General features: G+C 37.1%; 2 protein-coding genes across 2 annotated transcripts; both read right to left on the bottom strand.

Annotated features, from left to right (window-relative positions):
- Positions 1-6,853: 6,853 nt before the first annotated feature.
- LOC113781930 lies at positions 6,854-7,526 on the bottom strand. Its single transcript, XM_027327805.1, has one exon. The coding sequence runs from the start codon at positions 7,486-7,488 to the stop codon at positions 6,895-6,897; it is 594 nt and encodes a 197-aa protein (XP_027183606.1). The 5' UTR covers positions 7,489-7,526; the 3' UTR covers positions 6,854-6,894.
- A 4,036-nt stretch (positions 7,527-11,562) lies between these two features.
- On the bottom strand, positions 11,563-16,704 carry LOC113781942 (eukaryotic translation initiation factor 3 subunit C). The gene is made up of 4 exons (XM_027327821.1): positions 16,594-16,704; positions 16,307-16,373; positions 13,886-15,688; positions 11,563-12,837 (listed from the first exon to the last, which is right to left on the bottom strand). Exons 2-4 carry the CDS (start codon positions 16,328-16,330, stop codon positions 11,884-11,886), a joined length of 2,781 nt encoding a protein of 926 aa, XP_027183622.1. The 5' UTR covers positions 16,331-16,373; positions 16,594-16,704; the 3' UTR covers positions 11,563-11,883.
- Between the last annotated feature and the right edge of the window lie 3,143 nt (positions 16,705-19,847).

Genomic DNA, 19,847 nt, shown 5'->3' with positions numbered 1-19,847 from the left:
GTTGTGCTTATTCACGTGAATGGATGGCCTTTATGTTGTACAATTTGGATTTGGGATCAATTTATGTATAGTTGGGAATTGTTTCCGCTGCATTTGTGACATGTAATTATTGGAGACTTGGATGTATATTTGTGGACCATGTGATGTATATTTGAGGTTTATTCTTGTAATTCATTTGAGGACTTTAGTGAACGACTAAGTCCCGGCGAGAGCCGGGCAGGCGGCCCGCCGAACCCTCTGGTTCGCCTTAGGGGGAGGTGGGGCTGTCACACGGAGGGCCCATATGTCGGTGGTTTCCAGCGCGTAAGATTCAACATTGTGACTGCTGGAGGACCTACTCCTACCCTGATAGGGTAGTTCTCGCTATTGCCGATGAGAGGAGATGATTGGGTAGTACCAATTGTAGATGCCAGACAAAGATAGAGCGTCTGCAGGCGATTTTACGAGTACAGGGGGCTACGATTCAAGAGCTTGAGGCTTCGGTTCTCGAGGAGCAGGAGCGAACCAATGCCTTCCGAGAGCAGGCTTAGGAGGCTAATGGTCGCCTTGTTCAAGTAGTAAGGGACGTGAGAGATCGGACTGACAGTATTTTAATTGAGTGTGGGGCTTTGGTAGATGAAGTAGTGCAGAACTTGGTCGAGGAGAGTCAAGGGAATGCAGTCTCTGGTGATTCTGAGGAGGATCCTGAGGAGGACCCAGATGAGGAACCGGTTGCAAAAGAAGAGTCAGCAAAAGAGCCATCAAAGTTGCTAATCCTCCTGATCGTCATCATTTTCACCGAGAGGAAGCACCATCACTGTAAGTTGCGCTTTCTTTCCTTTAAACTACCGAATCTTGTCCTTTGTTTGTGAGTTAGAAACCCCAGATCTTAATGATTGTATGCTGGGCTATGTTTAGAATTTGTGTATTTTATAAAACTTGTTAGCTTTCGTGCTTCCTCTCTTTCATACAAGAAATAAAATGGATGCCATCTGCGGTTTCTGCTTCTGTGACTTCCTGATGGGCCCAAAGATTGGATTTTTATGGCTTTGGGGTTTGTGTTGAAGCATTGCAAATATGGAAATGGAAAGGGTTTCGGGCAAATCTGTTCTAATGTTTCGTTGGTCGCTGCTCTTCCTGCTTTTGTTGTTTGTTTAGATGTCCGGTTTTAGTGTTAGATGACGCAAGTTGCGAGTTTTGACTGGGATTTGGTTTGCACTGTTATACGTTTGATAAAGAACCCAGAAAATTGTTGAAAGTTCTTGCCAAAATTTTGCACGCCCGGATGATTGAAATTATGTGATCAAGGCTTGATGTCTAAATCAGATTTTAGTCGTGTGGAACTTGCACACTTACACTAAAAACCAGGGAATAAAGAAAAGCTGATTGTTTGAGACGGGGAGGGAGAATGGACCACACATTTGGTATTCTTTTGTCTGTTCGAGTCGATGCTTTGAAGAGCTGAAATGTTTTATTTGGGTTTCCATTTGGTTAGTTTCAAGTGTTCATGTTTTGTTAAGAGGTGTTGAGCAATGGTTTTGATGGGATTTGTTTCAAAGCTGTTATGTGATTTTTTTTTTTTTTTGTTTGCCGAGAGTCTGCATGTTATAGTAGAAAGTTGCAGCAAGTTTGTAAACGATAATGCAGCAGGCTTCACCTTCGGTTTGCTGAAATTTTTTGATTGTTTGAACTACTTATTTGAAATGTTTTTGAGAGGTGATTAACATGGTTGAGTGGAGCCGATTCAAAGTTTTGCATGAATTGTATGTTTGCCGAAAGTTTGCTTGGGGTTGCTGAAGTTTGTGCATGCTGGCCATAGTAGAAATGGCCGAAGGAATGGTTTCAGTTTTTGCCGAAAATTGCTGACTGCATGCATGCAAATGTATTCCAAAATTGCATTTTGACCCCTTGGCTTCTAACTCATGCTGCTATGACCCAATCAATTGAATATTTTCATCAATTTGATCCTTCGCAGCTTTGATTTTCGCAACTTCATTGCTTGTTTGCTTCAATTGACTACTATGCTTTATTTTAATTGCACTTAAGTCATGACTTTAGGGGCTTTTACGATCAAGTGAGCTTTGTATTTGCGCATTTCTTTTAATTTTTCTCAATTAAAGTGGTACCTTGACCTTTTTATTGTTTTGAAGCCATTTTTCTTCCATTTGGACACCATTCCAAGGGAGGTATAACTTCTTTTATCTTTTTTGTCTCTCCCCTATGTGATCCAACGTGCTAAGTGAGAATTGCATGTCTACTTTCTTTTCCTTGCTTTTCCTTAATTCCTTTCATTTATTTCAATTACTTTTGCTTTTATTAAAGTCATTCTTTTATTTATTTATAGGGTATGTGTACACCTCTTGGCTTGTAATAGATAGGGCTTGGAGAGCATTTTTATTCATTTTTCCTCTTCCCCATTTGTTTTAGTTAGCAAATGTAATAGGTTCATTAGCTTGATTGCTTGCTTTTGTTGCTACGTGTTAATTTGCTTTGTTAGGCTCTTGCATTTAGTCGAGCATGCAAAGTGTTATGTGCTACGTGTTTATAGGTGATTGGCATGTCTACTTGCTTTCTATAGTCATAGATGAATGCAATGGATGAATGCGTCACCGTGGCTAGTCCAACGCTGGCCATGGTCTTTCCCCTCGAGCTCTCGCAAGTCCAATGCTTGTGAGAGAATTTTAGAAAAGGGCTAGTCCAATGCTAGACCCCAATAGGCCGTCCCCTCTCGTTAGTACATACTTGCATGTTTCACTACATTTCATACATTTTTCTTAGTTTTCTAGCATTTGGCATGATCCTCCAATCCTTTCCCCTTCATTTTAGGTTTTTGCATCCTCATGCTAGTTATAGGGTACATTTGCTTGAGAGTCCCCTTTAGGTAAGGGAAACGAGCGAGTGTGGCTACAAAATAGCCTTAGCATGCTAGTTCTTCCTTCTAATCAAAGGGAAAATTAAAATCATGAAGATAGAAGTCATTCCCGTACCCGACTTGATGCATTCCTCTAGGTTCATGCACCTCCATTTTACCATATTTTTTTTTATCTACATTTTCTCACTACTTATATTTTTCTCACTCCACATGCCATGTACATACATTTCTCTTCTTTCCCTATCACTTATTTATTTTCTACCTCACAAATTGCACCCAATTGCACTTAGATACATTTACTACCATTATACCATATTTTGATCCACTTGCACACATGCACTTTTCTTACATTTGCACACATGCACTTTTCTTACATTTGCACACTTGCACTTACATTTGTATTTTTATTTTATTTTATTTTGTATTCCTCTTACATTTTCACACTTGCACTCATATTTGGGTCTTCATTTGCATTACTCGTGACCTCTATGAGGGCTTTCCTTACTGGCCATCACAATTCATGTGATTGGGACCAAAAAGCCTCATAAGAGACATTTTAGATTTAGGATTACATTTTTTTCATCCATTAGTCATATCCAACATGCAACTCATATTTTGGGTAGAAGAATTAAGAAAAGAAGGGCTAAGTCACGCAACTAGCTTTGGCTAGGGTAAGGGAGTGCCTTAGGCTTTGCCTTTGCCTTCTCCCTTATCAAATGTGACCCCCGATCCCTTTCTTTGGTTACGTAGACCTAAAATTGTTTAAAAAGGGTTTGTTTACTTTTCTTTCCAAGAAATCACTTTTTGGGTGACTTGTTACACCCTAACTCTATACCAAGTGGCGATTCCATTTTCCATCCAAAAAACCCTTTTTGAACTATACTTTGGCCAAACCGTCGCATTTCACAATCCCACGGCCTTTTATTTTCATCTTCACACCCGTTCACATACACACTACTTTCACCATCTCAAAAAGTGGGGCGCGACAATAATGATTGAAATTGCAATTACTTTAGGACCTAATTGCAAGAAATCAGCACATAATTAGGCCTTTGTAGCATGGCTTAAACATTGCAGGGACCAAAGTGTAATTTTCTTTTGTTTTCCATGCATGCACACGAAGCTTTATTCCTTATTTAGACAATGTTTCTGCAATTCGGCACTTCACAAAACCAGCTTTCAAACACAATCAAATCCAAACAAAACTACCACACAATCCTCACACTTTGCATCATGAAACTTGTAGATTTGAACACCAAAAGTCGGGCAACAGACATGCAAATTTGGACAGTTCAAGCCACTTCATGCAAGGCTTACGAAAACATTTCTGCTACAAGAAGAAATTTTCGGCAGCCAGCCAAAACTTTAGGAACTTCAGCAACCTTACGTGGCAAACAAAGGATTTGTACAAAGAAAAAGATCCAACCTCCTAGCACCCACTAAATGTCGTAAACTCATTCCCAAAATGCCGTTTTATGCATACAAAGGAAAAAGAGAAATCTGGAATGAGAAGCAAACTAGCGATTCTAGATTTGTTCAAGAAAACAAACGAAACTCTCCCACTATTCAGGATTTTTAGGGAAATCTATCTTACTAGGCCAACATTCAAGCTAGTTTATGTTTCCTTGGATTCAAAGAATGCAAACTCAACACCAAACACTTCATTTTCTCTTCAATATAAGATTAAACAGCAATTTATGTGCAAAAACTTAGTGAGCAGAGAGGAAACATCGAGAAAAATGCGGCAGCTTTGTACTTCTTTAACTTCAGCTTAGATATATTCATACCACATAACCCAAGAAACCAAACATGCTTGATTAATGTAACTTTGGATCATTAACATGTAACCCCAATACCACTTTTCAATTTTCCTTCAAAGCATCAGATCAAAAAACAAACCAGGTAGTGAAACATTCAAATCAAATTTTCACAGTCATCAACCCAACTCGAATGCGTGAACTTGGGACAGGGATGGAGAGAAATAAAATGCAGCTACCTGATATGAGCATCTACTTCTAACTCAACACTTTCGAGAAAGCCTTTAAAGATTCAACCAAAAAGTAAACCAAATTCTTTCAACAAGATTTCCACCCATTTTTATTATCAGATGTATAGATCCGAAGAATCAATTTCCAAGCAGACAACCGAAACTGACCATTACTTCATTTAATATTGAAATCCATGGACATAAAAAAAATAACATTAAAAAAGTACTTAAGGAGAAAGATGAAACTTTTATTCCATAAATACCTCTTATGCATGTATTAGTAAAAAAATAAAAATAATTAAAAATTAGAAACAATTAATACACACATTTAACCACTCAAAAAGTTCACATTTAATAAATTAGATAATACAAATAAACAACAAAACTATATTAATGATTACAAAATTTAGTAAAACAAACTAGTTATCTTTTTTAACTTGATGTTTGCTATGATTCTTGTGATTTTGAATAGAAAAATTTTTAAAATTTATCTTTCTTTTCCCTCCATTCTCACCTATTTTCATGAAATTACTTTATAATTGTCTCCTTTATTTCCATAATATTACTTTACAATTGTCACAATTTTAAGAGTTTCAAAGAAAATTGAAAGAAGGGAAAAGAAAGACAAAATTCAAAAATTTTTATGTTTAAAATTATAAGAATGAGGGGTTCATGAACCTAGGGGTCCTCATTCCTAATTATGTGTTTTTTTAATCTATGCTTGATTCTTCCCCTTTTGTCAAATTCCCCGAGGTTTGCAAGTTAAAACTTGTCTTCCGTCCTATTTGGGCCAAATTGGGCCAATGATCATATAAATCCAAATGTGTAAGTTTGGCAGGAAATCAATGCTAACTGAAGGCGAGGGACTGAATAGGGTAACTAGAAAAAAAAAATGTAGGAGTGCTTTTAACGTTACTTATCCTTAATTGGTGCATAAAACAACCGCAAACTATTCGTATTTCGTTTTGATTTCGATTTTTGGTTTACCCTTTAGGGTTTGGAGTAGGTGCAGTCGGCATTGTATGCTGTTAATGCAGTTGTTATACATTTTACACGATGTGGTATACACTAAAATAATTTTGCTGTATTGATAAATTTTGTCCCTGTACACTAATTTAAATAGACGTGTACATTTACTTTTGTAAGTGTACACATTACATGTTGTTAGTGAGACTGTTATACTTTTTACGTGATACGGTATGCAATCACGTAACTTCAATGTATTCATAAATTTTATTTGGGTACATTAATTTAAATAAATGTGTACAACTACACCAACAACAACATTTAATGCTAACTGTACCTATCCCAAATCCTCCCCTTTATGTTTCATTCTGTATTCTATCTATGTGCAAAAAATTAGACATAGAGTGTTAATTTCCTTTTGAATTCATCTTTGAAGTAACACACAGTGGATGAACATGCAGAAGTCTAGCGGACAGATGGAGAGTTAGTTTTGTGGTGAGATTTGTAGGAGCTTCTCTTCCTTCTCGTGTTATGTATACCACTGTGTCTCGAACCAGAAACATGATATGGCTGATCTGACTGTTTACCATACCATCTAATGGAAGCAAGTTCTGCAACCAGTAAGCCTGGAATTGCTAATACAATTATTTCATGGTTTGCAAAGAAAATATAGTAGTGTTTACTTGTGTAAACCTTCCTGTATTTGTATATCTGCACATCAACTTGGCAAATCATATTACACTTTCCTAAATCCAAGAGTAACATATAAAGTTTTTTGAAAAAAAAAACGCTAAACATATATAGTACGATGCTATGCAAACATAATATTCAAAAATAATAATAATAAATAGGAAAAAGCAAGCTGTAGAAAATCATATTATTTCTTCCGTTAATGGATAGTCATATTATAGGAATTTATAAACTAATATGTTCATGGATGAAACGTCTAACGAAACGAAAATACAATTGTTTTTGTTGTTGGGAGAGGGAGGGGGAGGGAGGGGGGGGGGCGGGGGGCTGTTAGCATTCATTATCTGAGTGATGAAGATGACAAACAAACATTTCTACTGGTAATTGATTCTCAGAACCATCAGAAGGTAAAATCATCATCATCTGGAAGTACATTGGAAGAAAAATCTCCTGGGAAATCGTGAAAAAGGTTACCATTCTCTGCACCTATGTTTTCCAAGGCGGTTGCATAAGTTTCAGGTTTACCATATGTTGAAAGGGAAGCATCTCCATCAAAGCTCCCACTAGATAACAGACGTTCGTGATCTTCTAATTGCTGCTGCTGATCACGCACTTGATCATCAGCCTGAATGTTTTGAACAAAATTGTTGTATCCAAAGATACTAGATTGATGATCAGCTACGTCCATATCATTTTCTGCACTCCCTCCTCCAAAGTTCAAGTTGATTGGACCTTTGAATGAAGAAGAAGGAGCACTCTGGCAGCCCGTAAACTGTTGCACCAAGGCTCGAAAATTCGTAGTGTTGGCATTGAGGAGAATCATAGGAGTCTTTTTCGATGCCCTCGATCTTCTTTTGTTTGGCTTTGTTTTGTTGTCTTTGGGATCCAAATCACCATAGTTTGCGCAAGAATTTTCAGAGCTCAACATGGTTTTGCCTGTTAACTTTGTTATTTCATCTTCTTCGGTAGCATCAAGGAATCCCTTTGATTCCATTAGTGGAAACCTATTTTGCAGGAGTCCATCAGAACTAGGGGTGGTGAAACTCATTAAGAGTTTAGGCTGCTTCTAAGTTCTAACTTGGGCAGTATACACAAAACTACTAGCTAAGTGGGTGATTATCTTGCCAAGAAAGCAAAAACAATCTATGGCTGGAAGGTTTTTATATGACTAATTGACTATGTAGGCTGGTGTTATAGTCACAGACTAAGACATGTTGAATGTTGACCTCGAATTCATGTTCCACAGAGAGAGGGAGAAATGTATCAAGCCAAGAAACCAGGTGCTTCTGGGAAGTAACATATTATCTTATCATATTTTTTTCCCCCTTTGATTGCATCATCCTAAGCTAGCTTTATTAAATTGTAAACTCGAAAGTGTACTAAGCACAATTCTGCCCATCAAGTGTAAAATGAACACGATAGGTTGAAGATGAAGAGGTTATTTACTGAATACTCTTTAGAATTTGAAGAAGAAGAGTAGCCCTTATAAAAAGATGAGAGAAAAAATTTTACTGAATACTCTTGCCTTTTTTTTTTTTAATGATTTTGTCTATTGAAGTTAATTAATTCCCTGTCAGAAATTTTGAAAAGCTAAAGTAATTAATGCTAGAAAACTTTGATAGTAATAGTTTAAGCATCTTCATGGATCATTTTGTCAGTGGCAAGATCAAGAATTGAACATCATCCATGACGCATTATTGTCAGTGAAAGAGATGTGTACATTTTACCACACTATTTTATAGCACGGCATCTTCCTGCCAAAGATAAAGAAATGGTCTTTTCATGTTTGGCGGATTAATGTCTCTTAGCACTTCAATTTTTGACTTTCTGTGTGTGATACATGTACTAAACAGTGGTTGACTGCGGACCCTAAAGCCTGCCAAGGTAATTAATATGATTTTTGAGGGAAGAGGAAAGTGAATTTCATTTTGCCTCCATCAGAAAAAGATTATGGTAGTTGGGGTGTTTGGTTCTTATTCTGAAATTGAAAATAGGATAGCAAGTATAAACCTCAACATGGGTATATGGTTTTTGGCACTATACCCCTCAACCGTTTGGATTGAAACCGAAATGAGTTTCATTCTGATTAATGAACTAATCAATTTTAAAATTAAAGGAATAACAAGGGGCAAAATTTAATTATTTTACTCTTTTTTTTTTGAATGATTCTCGTAGCAATCTACTTAATAGCAACAAAAGGTATCATTAATTTTAATGTTCACTCGTGATCTTTATCCCGATCTACTAAAAATCAATGTTTCAAAACCAGACCGTTAAGTGAACCGAATAAGCTTTCGGTTCAATTCGGTTCAAAGGTTTTTTATTCTTTTAATTGTTAACTGGTAACTTATATAACTTTGAAATTAAAAAAAAAATAGTTTGAAACCGTTCAAAAGTTTGATTCCTTATTGGATTCGACTGGTTCAAATCACTTTCTAAGTTGATCAGTGAATCTGATCGGCGTCATACTCCATTCGCGATTTGACCGGTCCGACCAGACGGTTCGATCTGGTTTCAAAACGCTGCCAAGCATCCCAAAATTTGTTATAAAAAGGATAGATCAGCCAAGGCTATAGGCCGTCCAACGGAGCTAAAATTTGTCAAAGGATGATCCCAATGTTAACTTGTTTCTAGAGATTAAGATTTGAAGGCGATGAACAAGAATTAAAGCAATGAAGACACGCATTTTCTGGCCAATGATCTGTCGCAAACATTGCCTTGCAAATGGCCAAATTCACTTGTTTTCAATTTTTTCACCTTAATGGGCACGCAATTGACACCAGAATTCGTTTATTTTTTTTGAGATACGTTTTTTGCGTGTTTACCTCTTCACCATTTGTACTTCTAGAATGATTAAAGGTCCTTCAATATATGTATTTCTCACTATTACACAACTGAACTATATAGTACACAAGGAAAATGTCAACATTGTTGACAACCGTCATTAATGGCTTGTCACTGATGGTCGGTATTGACCAGTCAATTTCCAATTTATGAGTAATAATAATGACCCTAATTTAGCAATATTTTACCCTTGAATTTATATATATTTACTTCAGAAAGAGAATATTCCATATGCAACTGTCGTGGCTTCTTATAAAGCACATTGTTTATCAGCATGAGTAGTTAATAAGTAGTTTTAGTGTGTTTGCCAGGATTACTGGCACGAGTACTTTTTACGTTGAATGATGTATGATTTTGACTGTTGAAATACTACTGTTGCTATCTTTATTTACTTTTAGTGTATGATAAAATGATCAAACTTCATTTATAATTCTTTAAAGGATTTTTTTAACCGGTTCCCTAACACGCATGTTATTCACCTAACCTATCATGTATATACATATACTAATAATTATTAATATTATTCTCTCTTGCGTTTATATGCTTTCCTTATTTAATCTTGTTTATCCTCCTTCGTATTTATTTACTTTTTCTAATTAATCTCATATTTTTAAAAATATAACACTTGAAATATATTTTAATGAATAATGAGTGCCCCGTGGACACCCGTTAGACAAATCATTCTTTAAAATAACGAAAAGTTATCCCAAGAGCAAACACTCTAAAACCGTTTGAAAATTTATGAAACAATGATTATAAAACATCCCAAAATGGCTTTTATCATATGGGAATATTTTTTTTTTGTTAGCAAAAGTACCGCAATCCCTAATCGGCCCGGCCTTGCTAGGATTGCTGTTTTCCGTAGAAAAATTTCGTCATTTTCCGTGAACACATTTTCCTATTACTTTTTTTCCTCACATATATCAAATCGCTACAATAATTTTTCCATGAAAAATGACGGAAAATGCAATCCAAACGAGACCAAAAGAGACGCACTCCAAGAACACCTGAATTTTAGTACTCCTCAAAAGATATTCCAAGCTGTTATTAAATCTGTTTATTTCTGGTGCTTTTCATTGCTGGATCTCTGGTCAAACAGAGGGAGCATCTGAAGTTGAGAAGTTCAATTTGAACCGCGAATATGAAGTGATGGCACAAATTTGTTGTCTGCCACAAATTATAAGTTTAGATGATTTCAGGGTTGTATAAAATACATTCTTAACTAAATATTTAATTATAAACGTTGTTTTCAAAATTATCCAGTCTTGTTACTAAACAGAGGTTAAGATCCAACAATCAGTAAATAATACTCCGGAGGCGGGCCGTTGGAGGTCCAACCGGCAAATTCTCCCAAACTTGACATCTGGCGGCGCAAAATGTGAACACAAGCTGCAAAGGTATGACTATCTATATAAAATGACGCTACCCTGTCGGGTTTTATGATTGATAATTATATAAAATTTAAATTTAAAATTAAATTTTTAAGAAATTTAATTTTAAATTCAACTTTTATACATATGTTACAGATTCAATGATAATAGTGTATATATATCGTCAGAGTATATAAAATTTACTCTTATTTTAAGGAATTGGGAAAACTTGGTGCTATAGTCATAGTTAGTGACGAGTGAATGTTGTTCACATTTCACATGGCAATTTTTTTTTTTACAAAATTTAAATTTGAAATTGAGCTTTTATATATATATATATATATTACAAAATCAAAGATAATAATGTATATATATCGTCAGTGTATATAAAATTTACTCTTATAGCTAGTGACGAGACCCCAATGAATGTTGTTTACATTTCACATGGCAATTTTTTATTTATTTATTTTTTTTTGGTGAATGACCTAAGATCAATTTCTTTTTTTATTGTTTATTTTCTAGTTCCAAAACGAGCCAATGTCATCTTTGGATTCAAAATAGTTTTTGATGATAATTCTTAAATAGACTTCAGACATTGCTCATTTCAAACAAGCAAGAAAGAGATAATGGTGAACAACTGATGCCAAAGAACTGTAAACAGGTGAAACAAATGGTTACTGCTGATTGCATACTTGCAGTTGCCTGTCATCACAGAAGTCCACTTTTCCCAGCACATCTCTCTTTACACTGCCCAGATGTTGCTGGAAATTTCTTGCAATTAGTGACACGTTACTACAGCGTATGGAAGTAAACCTAGAAATACCTAACAAGATGAATTCACAGTTAATGCATGCTGGCATAAATCATAAGCTGGAAGCTATTCAAAAGTTCGCCCAAGTTCGCTGTTTTCAGTAGATGAAGAGAATCCAGACACACAAGCCACAACCAAAACTTCAAAAAGCTAAAAAGAAGTGTTTTTGACATACAAAATTTTCCTAATAAGACGGAACAAACAAAGTATCCGTTCATAAGTTAACAAAGGCTTGACTAGGAATCATAGACCAAACTCCTCTGTAGAACAATCAATAATTTCAGAATGATTACATAAAATAGATGAGCTTCAAAAGGTTGAAAAGATGCGCTATTGCAGTGCTGGTTCGTCTATTTCTGCTACTCTATGCGTAGGCTCCCCTGTTCAAACTGACCATACGTGTGGAACCATCCATCTGGCTCGCCCTGGCAGCTGAACCAGTTTGGTAAGTTCTCCCAACTCCACGAGACTGACCAGTTCTGTCCCTAGAAAAGCCACCAGCTTGCCCTGAATATGTTCTTCCTCCGGCATTATATCCTGTCCGACCCCCACCAGTTCCATGCCTGCCTTGTGAGAAAGACAAGTCTTGCCATCTAGCAGTGCCACCAGAAGCTGCTGCTGCTGCAGCATAATCATGGCCATCCCTACGCCTCAGGGGAAGGTTTTCCAATCCTCCACCCCCAATTCGCGACTCTTGTGCTCGCTCATTGCTTTCGGCAAGAACAGTCAGCTTCTCTGTCAAATGAAATGCCAATGCCTGCAACCTAGTATGCTCAACATCATGGAACACCATGCACCGGGTTGGCTGGTCCCAACTTGCATGAAGCTCCTCAGTGATCATCATCTTGCTGACAATGCTGTGAGTTTGCTTATCTGAAAGGTCAAACATCTTTGCAAGCTGATCCAGGCTGAGGGAATCATAAGAGGATGAATATGTGAAAAGGTAGGTGCGAAGTGCCTCTTCCTTGATTTTAGCCCTTAGCATCTCAAGGACACTGTCCTTGTTGCGGAGCAACCTCCAGATATCAAGGGAATTAATAACATCAAAGGCCTTCTGGTAGTCTCCCTGCCTAAGAGCCCTTGTGGCTGCCATTACATGGTCCCTGACATTTTCAGGGGGACCAGTAAATGTCTGCCTCTCACTCACCTCAAGCAGCCGTCTGAAAGTCTTGCTGATAACCTTGCGCTTAGCATCATGGCTGTTGGCTGCCATGTTAGGAACCTCAAGCAGCATGGCACAAATCAGATGGACAGCCTCAAGAAGCTCAAGATTTATATGCATATGGTATGGCATTTGGCGCCTCCTTTCCATCCGTTCCTGAAAATAGTAATCATTGATAAAAATCAATCCTCCAAGCGACACCACAAAGGAGTTCAAAGGAAAAGCTAGCCAGCTGTGAATCACGAAGTACATACAGATGCTAAAAATCTAGTTTCCCTCTGATTATTTATACAGTCAATCTAAAAAAAGTGAGGCAGAGGATATCAATTTCATATTGAATCAAGGAGTACAAGTGGATTGAAAATTTTACAATCCTAGTCAATACAATCACTAAATTTGTAGTTCATTAGTTTTACTGCATGAAGTCAACATCATAGCCTTCATCTCATGATTTTGACAAGCAAAACTATTTGATACACCCACTACAGCAGAAACCATAGAATATAATTGTTCAGTTAGTGGATTATTACCAAAAATTTATTTGCTTGCATCATCAATACATTTTCCAACCATCTTTTTATCTCATATACATCACATCAAAAAAGTGCCACAGTATTTTTTAAAAAATTATCCCAAATAATCTATTATCCAAACACAAACATTCCTACATCAAACCTAGAAGGAAACTGAGGCTAACCATTCACGACGCTTACAAATCTTAAACAACCAAAAATTGGCCTATAGTGAATAAATATAAAATACAAAAAAAAATAATGAAAAACTCAACTCACGATAAATTTAGTGGAAAAATATAGAGAAAAGGACCAACATAAAAAAAAAAAAAAAAAAAGAAAGGACATGAGACAACTCATGGGCCACAAACACTGGAGAAGTATTGACATAAACCTATTCCTAATCAAACTAATAAACATAGAACACTGCAACTGCTCAAACTGCTAATAAGTATTTCACTTACAGCAGGGGAAGGGAAAGAGGGAAGTAGAAAATACAAGAGGGAAAACTGGAGACTTTATTTTTTAAGTTAGATAGGCAGAAAACATGTGAGATAAGGTCAGCATTTAAAAGAACATGTGAGATAAGGTCAACATTTAAAAGAACATGCAAGATAAGGTCAGCATTTTAACAGAGGAGTTATGTAGCGTGGACTAATTAACTAGATCACAGCCAGGGAAAGAACAAGTACCTGTTCTGGTGTCTTTTCATGGAATCGACTTTGTGAGACACCTTGCGCAAGCAATTCCTTCACTCGTCCAGCGGAGTACAGTTCACACAGGCAGCTATGTCCTTCAGCTATAAGTCCAACCCTAACTGCAGACAATCCAAGTTGTGCCATTGCTCTGTTAAATAGTATCTGAGTGGAAATATCCATATGCTGAATGCTATCCTGCAAGTGACTCATCAGCAATAGGTCACGCGATGTCGAGAATTCATCCAGTAAAGCATGATGGTAGATGTCACAAAGCATTGCACGGGCCTTAGTCCGCTCATCACCAGACCTGTAGATGAGCGAAACCAGGATGTCCATCGATGTCCTGCTACTCTCAGGAAAGGTGGGTTTCCGCGGCACAATTTCTGGAGTTGCAACAAATGATGGTGGGGCCCTGCTCTCCTCAACCGCTTTTGGTTCCCCATCTGTCTCACCTTCTCCACCTTCATTCTGTTCAGCCAACTTCCTCATTGCATCATATACCTCCTGGGGTTTATAGTATATGAGTTCAACCCGTTTAAGAGCTACCTTCGCTGCACCCTTGTTGTCACCAGCCCTTTCCAGATATTCTTGCACATTCTGAGAAAGAACTGCCAATGTGGGCTCATCCCGAAGCCTCTCAATGTATTCACGGGTGTGTGGATCAATGACCTGCAAGCTCTTAAAAAATTCCACATCTATTCTTTCAAGGAAAGCTACTAAGTTTCCCCAAATCCGAATAGCACCATTATAATCTGTCCCCTTTTGTGTCTCATTTTCATCAGGCTCTACCATGTCGTCAACCACAATGTTTGCATATTGAGTCAAAATATCAAGTATGGTAAGCAGATTTTGGACACACTTCTTCCACACGTTTATGGGCATGTGAGTATTTAGACTAGGATTAACATCAAACTGCGCAGAGACAACACTAAATAAAATCTCAAGCTTCTGAGCAGGGGTCTTGGCAACTCTGGTCAAGAATGTGAGTTGCTCAACCAACTCAATCCTTCCAGTTCCCTTCCTTCCTCTTGCAGCTACAATCTCCTTGAACTTCTTGTTGACTGTATCCCAGGTGATTTGACTTGGGTCCTTGAACTGTTTATCCATGAGCTTATCTTTTTTGCTCATCATCTTTTCCCACCCTGGACCAGTTTCATTTGCATCATCCTCACCAGCTTCCTTGTCCTCATCTTCTTCTGCATCAGATTCCATACCAAGTTTTGAAGGGTCTTCCTCAAACTCTGAGTCCTCATCTTCCCCATCCTCGTCATCATCATCTCCATCTTCTTCCTCCTCAACTTCAGGATTCTCCCTATACTTGTTAATCATCTCTTCATACTGTTTATTGTTCTTCTTCAGCTTCTGCTTCATCGAATTTAGTGCCTTAGCATTACTACTGCTCATCTTCTTCTTCGCCTCCTTATTAGCTAACGCCTGATTTAAGAAGTCTTCCAACATAACAAGAGCTTTAATATAAACATTTGGCACCCTGTCAGACTCATTGACTCGCATCACCTTCTCCAATTGCTTATTAATCTTGTCAAAGCTCTCTTGCAGGCTGACCCAGTCATTAATTTTCATAGCATTTTTCATCTGGTCAATAGTAGCTGTCATCTCTTCGAACCGCTTGTCCTTCACAGATTTGACAACACGCTTTTGCCCATCCTCATCATCACTTTCAGTATCACTGCCCTGAAGATACTTACTCTTGGCAGCCTTATTGATGTCCTCAACTGGGACCTCATTATCCTCCTGCTCATAATCACTCTCCTCCTCCTCTGTCTCACTGTCACCACCCTATAAAACCCAAACATAAATGTCAATCCCACATCCCAGAAAAATAATAAAAAAAAATCAATGCATGCAGTATAAAACCTTCGAACAGACGACATTCACTAGTGCTTCAAGACCATAATATCGGCATCCATTTGGACAAGATATTCAATTGCAAACAACGCAAAAGGAAAAAAATAGAAAAGGGAAGTAAAGGAAACTAAAAAGCCAAAGAAAATTCATATAAGCATAAATGTCTTATTCACTCAATCTTCAAGCCCCACCGCCGGGAGAACACCGGAAAAAAAATCCCAAAAATCCAAATACTTAGCAAAAAGGGAAAAAAAATCATAGCCATAAGCATAATTCCAGCATCTTATCCGTCCACCCTTTCACACCACCAGAAAACCAAAAAATCCTCAAAATCCAAATATTTATTACACAAGTATTAAGGAGTATTTGACTAGAATATCATCAGCACAAAAAAAAATCGAAACTTGAAAGTTGTTATGTCAAAACGGCATAAACTGTGAATACAATTAGATTCAAGCTTCAGTCTGGGCAACAGCCAAATCACACGCACAAGCCCGGGTAGAAGGCTATACTGGTAAGTTTAAAAAAAAAAAAAAAAGCAGCACAAACCTGAGTCCAAAATCGCGAAGCCATGGTTGCTAACTCACTAATTCAACAAATCTGAGCTGCGAAAAACCTGCAAAAAGAATAAAATTCACCAAGAAAATCAATAAAAATTCCCGATAGAAGAAACAAATCAAAGGTCGAACCTTTAACCACAGCATTCGATAATTAACCCTAGACTTCAGAAAAGCCCTAATCCTTACACTCAATCAATAACAATAACAAATCCAGCTGGAAAAAAAATGAAAAAATACAGTACAAAAGACAGATGTGTTCGTAGATTACAATCAGACCTGAATGAGCAATAGAAATCAGAGAATCTGACTCGGAAAACTGATTCTAAATAAATTGGAGATGAAGGGAGGAAAAGATGCGAGATAGCGGCGGTAGGGTGGTGGGAGTTTATCAACATATATAGAATAAGAGCCAAGGAGTGGTTTTGGTTTGAGGTTCTTGTTTTCGTCAATGTCTTTAAACCTGGACCGGGGAGTGAACTGAAAACCTTCCGGTTCACGATTCAATCGGTTCAACTCTGGTTCAAAGGTTTAATAATTTTTTATTTATTTTAGTATTAAAAATTTTGAATAAAACTAAAATATTTATTTTAAAAAATAAATACTTAATAAAAACCGGTTGAACCTTCAAATTTTTACCGATTTTATCGGTTCAATCGGGTCTTGATCGGTTCAATTAATTCTTTAACTTTGTGATTGAACCGGATCGAAGGCATGGCCGGTTTGTGGTTCAATCGATCGAACCGGCCTGTCCAATCCGGTTTTCAAAACATTGGTTTTCGTTGGCCCTCATGCTGCTCACGTGCTAGGATTGAAGAAAGTTGTAAAATTACAGCTCCACTTCTCTTCTTCATTTTTTTTTGTCACCTCTCTACTTCACTACAGCTGTACTGGTTCTGCTGAGTCATGGTTTTTTTTTTGTACTCGATAGAGCTGAACGATTAATGTAGTTTTTTTCGACTAGAGCCACTTTCTCTACATTGATAGTTCCCGTCGTTGCCTCTTTTTTTTCTTTTGTTGTGGCTGGAATTCTTGCGGTTTGGTGGCATAGAAGTATCTTCTGCCAGTTGCGCTTTCTTTTGTTCGTCTTTTTAAAGGTATTGCCTCCACTGTTCTCTTTTATGGGTTTTCTGGTGCTATTTTTTCCGATTGTTTCTTCATCGATTTTAAACTGGAATCATTGTGGTTTGGCAGTACTCCCGCCATTTCCTCTTTTTTTTTTTATTACTTTTGCTACGGGTGGAATTCTTGCGGTTTTGTAGCATAGAAGTATCTTCCGCCAGTTGTTTTTGTTCGTCATTTTAAAGGTATTGCCTCCATTGTTCTCTTTTATAGTTTTTTTTGTGCTATTTTCCCGGCTGTTTTTAGCGTCTGGGGTTCCAAAAAGAAGAAAGAAAAGGGAGAGCTTCTTACTGTTTTTTTACTTCTTGTTGGAACAAGAAAAGAATGACTTCTTGTTGGAACTTCTTGCTGGTTTGTTTTTCCTTTGGCTTTTTTTCCCTTTTTTTTACAGCCAACGTTGTATCTGTGGTTTGTGGAATTAGTTTTTTGTTGTGGTATTTTGGGGCTCCTAGAATATAGATTTTGTCTTTCTTGTTTGATGTTTTTTCAGAATGTATTTTACCTTTTTCTTGATTATGTGGACTTTTAAGGCCAACTAATTGTTTGTTAGTTTCTTTTTTTTTTTTGGTAGTGGAATGTTGTCTTTTATGGGATTTTTTTTATCTTCAAAAATGGTCTTTTTTTGTGTATGTTTTTTTCTTATTTCTTTGTCACCGTATGTTTTTTTTTGAATTTATTTTTATTCTCTGTCTTTTGTAGCTTTTTGCTTTTTTTTTTGGTGTTTCTGCTTTGCCCTTTCTTATGTGGGTTTTTAAGGCTGGCTAATTGTTTAGCTGCATTTTTTGCTATATTTTTAGTGGTTTGTTTGTGATTGATAATTTGCTTTTCTTTTTTCCCTTGGTAGACTATTGCTATCTGTTTTGCTTTGTTATTGTACTTTGGTGATTGGTAAATTGTTTTCCCTTTTTTTCATTTGTTTTTTACATTTTTTTATGGTTTGCTTTGTTTGCTCCATTTGCTTCTTGTATGCCTATGGTTGTTCTCTGTTTTTTGGAGTTTTAGCTTTTCGGTAGTGCCTTGTTTGGTGCTCTCTTGAAATTTAGGGGCCGCTTGGTTCGTGTTTAGGAATCGGAATTGTAATTGGAATCATTTACAAAAAATTAGTATGGGTTTTGATTGGGTTGTGGTCAAGGTATCAATACAATAACAAGCGCTTGGTAGATTTTTGTCAGGAATAGATATTACATTAAAATTTGAATATTTTATCATTTTTAAATTTCTTTTTGTTCTCTCCTTTTTGTTCTTAATCCAATTGCAGAACATCCTTCTTAACCGAATTGCAGAACTTCATAGTGACCATTAATGGATCAACCGGTATTTTTCTTGGACTTCAAGATCACAAAATCTGTTTTCGTAAACCCCACTTGTAACTTGAAGATCATTAGATCTAGTTTCTAAACAACTTTAAAAAAAAAAAAAAGAAAGAAAGACTCAGATTTGCAGCCACACAACCCCCAAAAAAGATGAGAGCCGTCGTCAGATTGCAGCCATACTCCACCAAAAAGATTTGCAACCATACTCCACCACTTTAACTCCTTTTCCATTGCAGCCATACAACCCCCAAAAAAGACTCAGATTTGCAGCACAGAGCACAGAGCACAAAGCCGTCGGCAACCAATCAAGATGAGATTCTTTGGCCAACAAAAATTACTCTCACATTTGCAGCACAGAGCCGTCGTCAGCTGTGGAAGATTGGAAAAAAAGGAGGCCTGCTACACCGGTATGAGAGAAATTAGAAGATTGGAGAGGAAAGGGAAAGGCCGGTCTGATATGGAGAAGGAAGCAAATAGGAGAATATGACGAAAATAGAAGAGAGATGTTGAAACAATAAGTAAGATGAAATAAAAAAATTAGATTTGGAATCAAACGTGGGATTTCACAAAACCTCCCAACCTGGTTAGGAATGAGAGAAGTCCAATTTTTTAGGAATGATTCCAAAATTTGCATTCCAATAGGTTTAATCCAAGCAATAAATAAGGGATTTATACCCTTCTGTGATTCCCAAACCCTTTAACTAAGCTGCCCCTTAATGTTTTGGCTTTTATACAGTGTTTATTTGTGGTGGCTTTTATAGTATGTTGCTGTCATCTTTTTGCTATGCTCTCTTTCTAATTGTTTTCTATCTTTATTCCTGTTGGCTAGATATCTGGTCAGAACATGTTAAGGGGGTATTACGTGTGTCGGAGGTTGATTCTTGCATGGTTTGTTGGACGTGTTAAGTTCAGCTTATCAAGGCATCGCATGTAAAGACAACCTGTGGGAGCGATTTACTGAAAAAGTTTCGCTATTTTGTTTTTTCTGCTTTTCAGGTATAGATTTCTGCCGGTTTGTTGTTTTGCTTTCCTTGATGCTTTTACTGACTGTGCTTCTGTTTCTTTTAGGGTGTGAATAGGGATGGCAACGGGGCGGGG

Source organism: Coffea eugenioides, chromosome 9 (assembly GCF_003713205.1).
Source record: "Coffea eugenioides isolate CCC68of chromosome 9, Ceug_1.0, whole genome shotgun sequence".
In the NCBI taxonomy this organism is placed as follows: domain Eukaryota; kingdom Viridiplantae; phylum Streptophyta; class Magnoliopsida; order Gentianales; family Rubiaceae; genus Coffea; species Coffea eugenioides.
The sequence above is the reverse complement of the archived record's forward strand: the minus strand, read 5'-3'. Positions and strand labels throughout refer to the sequence as shown.

What these genes read in the sequence shown, in the direction of transcription:
- LOC113781930 (XM_027327805.1), bottom strand. Translation starts at nt 7,488, where the DNA reads ATGGAATCAAAGGGATTCCTTGATGCTACCGAAGAAGATGAAATAACA.
- LOC113781942 (XM_027327821.1), bottom strand. Translation starts at nt 16,330, where the DNA reads ATGGCTTCGCGATTTTGGACTCAG. An exon ending in CTTCGCGATTTTGGACTCAG is followed by an intron (nt 15,689 to 16,306) that starts GTTTGTGCTGCT and finishes TGGGTTTTATAG; the next exon opens with GGTGGTGACAGTGAGACAGA. An exon ending in ATGAAAAGACACCAGAACAG is followed by an intron (nt 12,838 to 13,885) that starts GTACTTGTTCTT and finishes TACTATTTTCAG; the next exon opens with GAACGGATGGAAAGGAGGCG.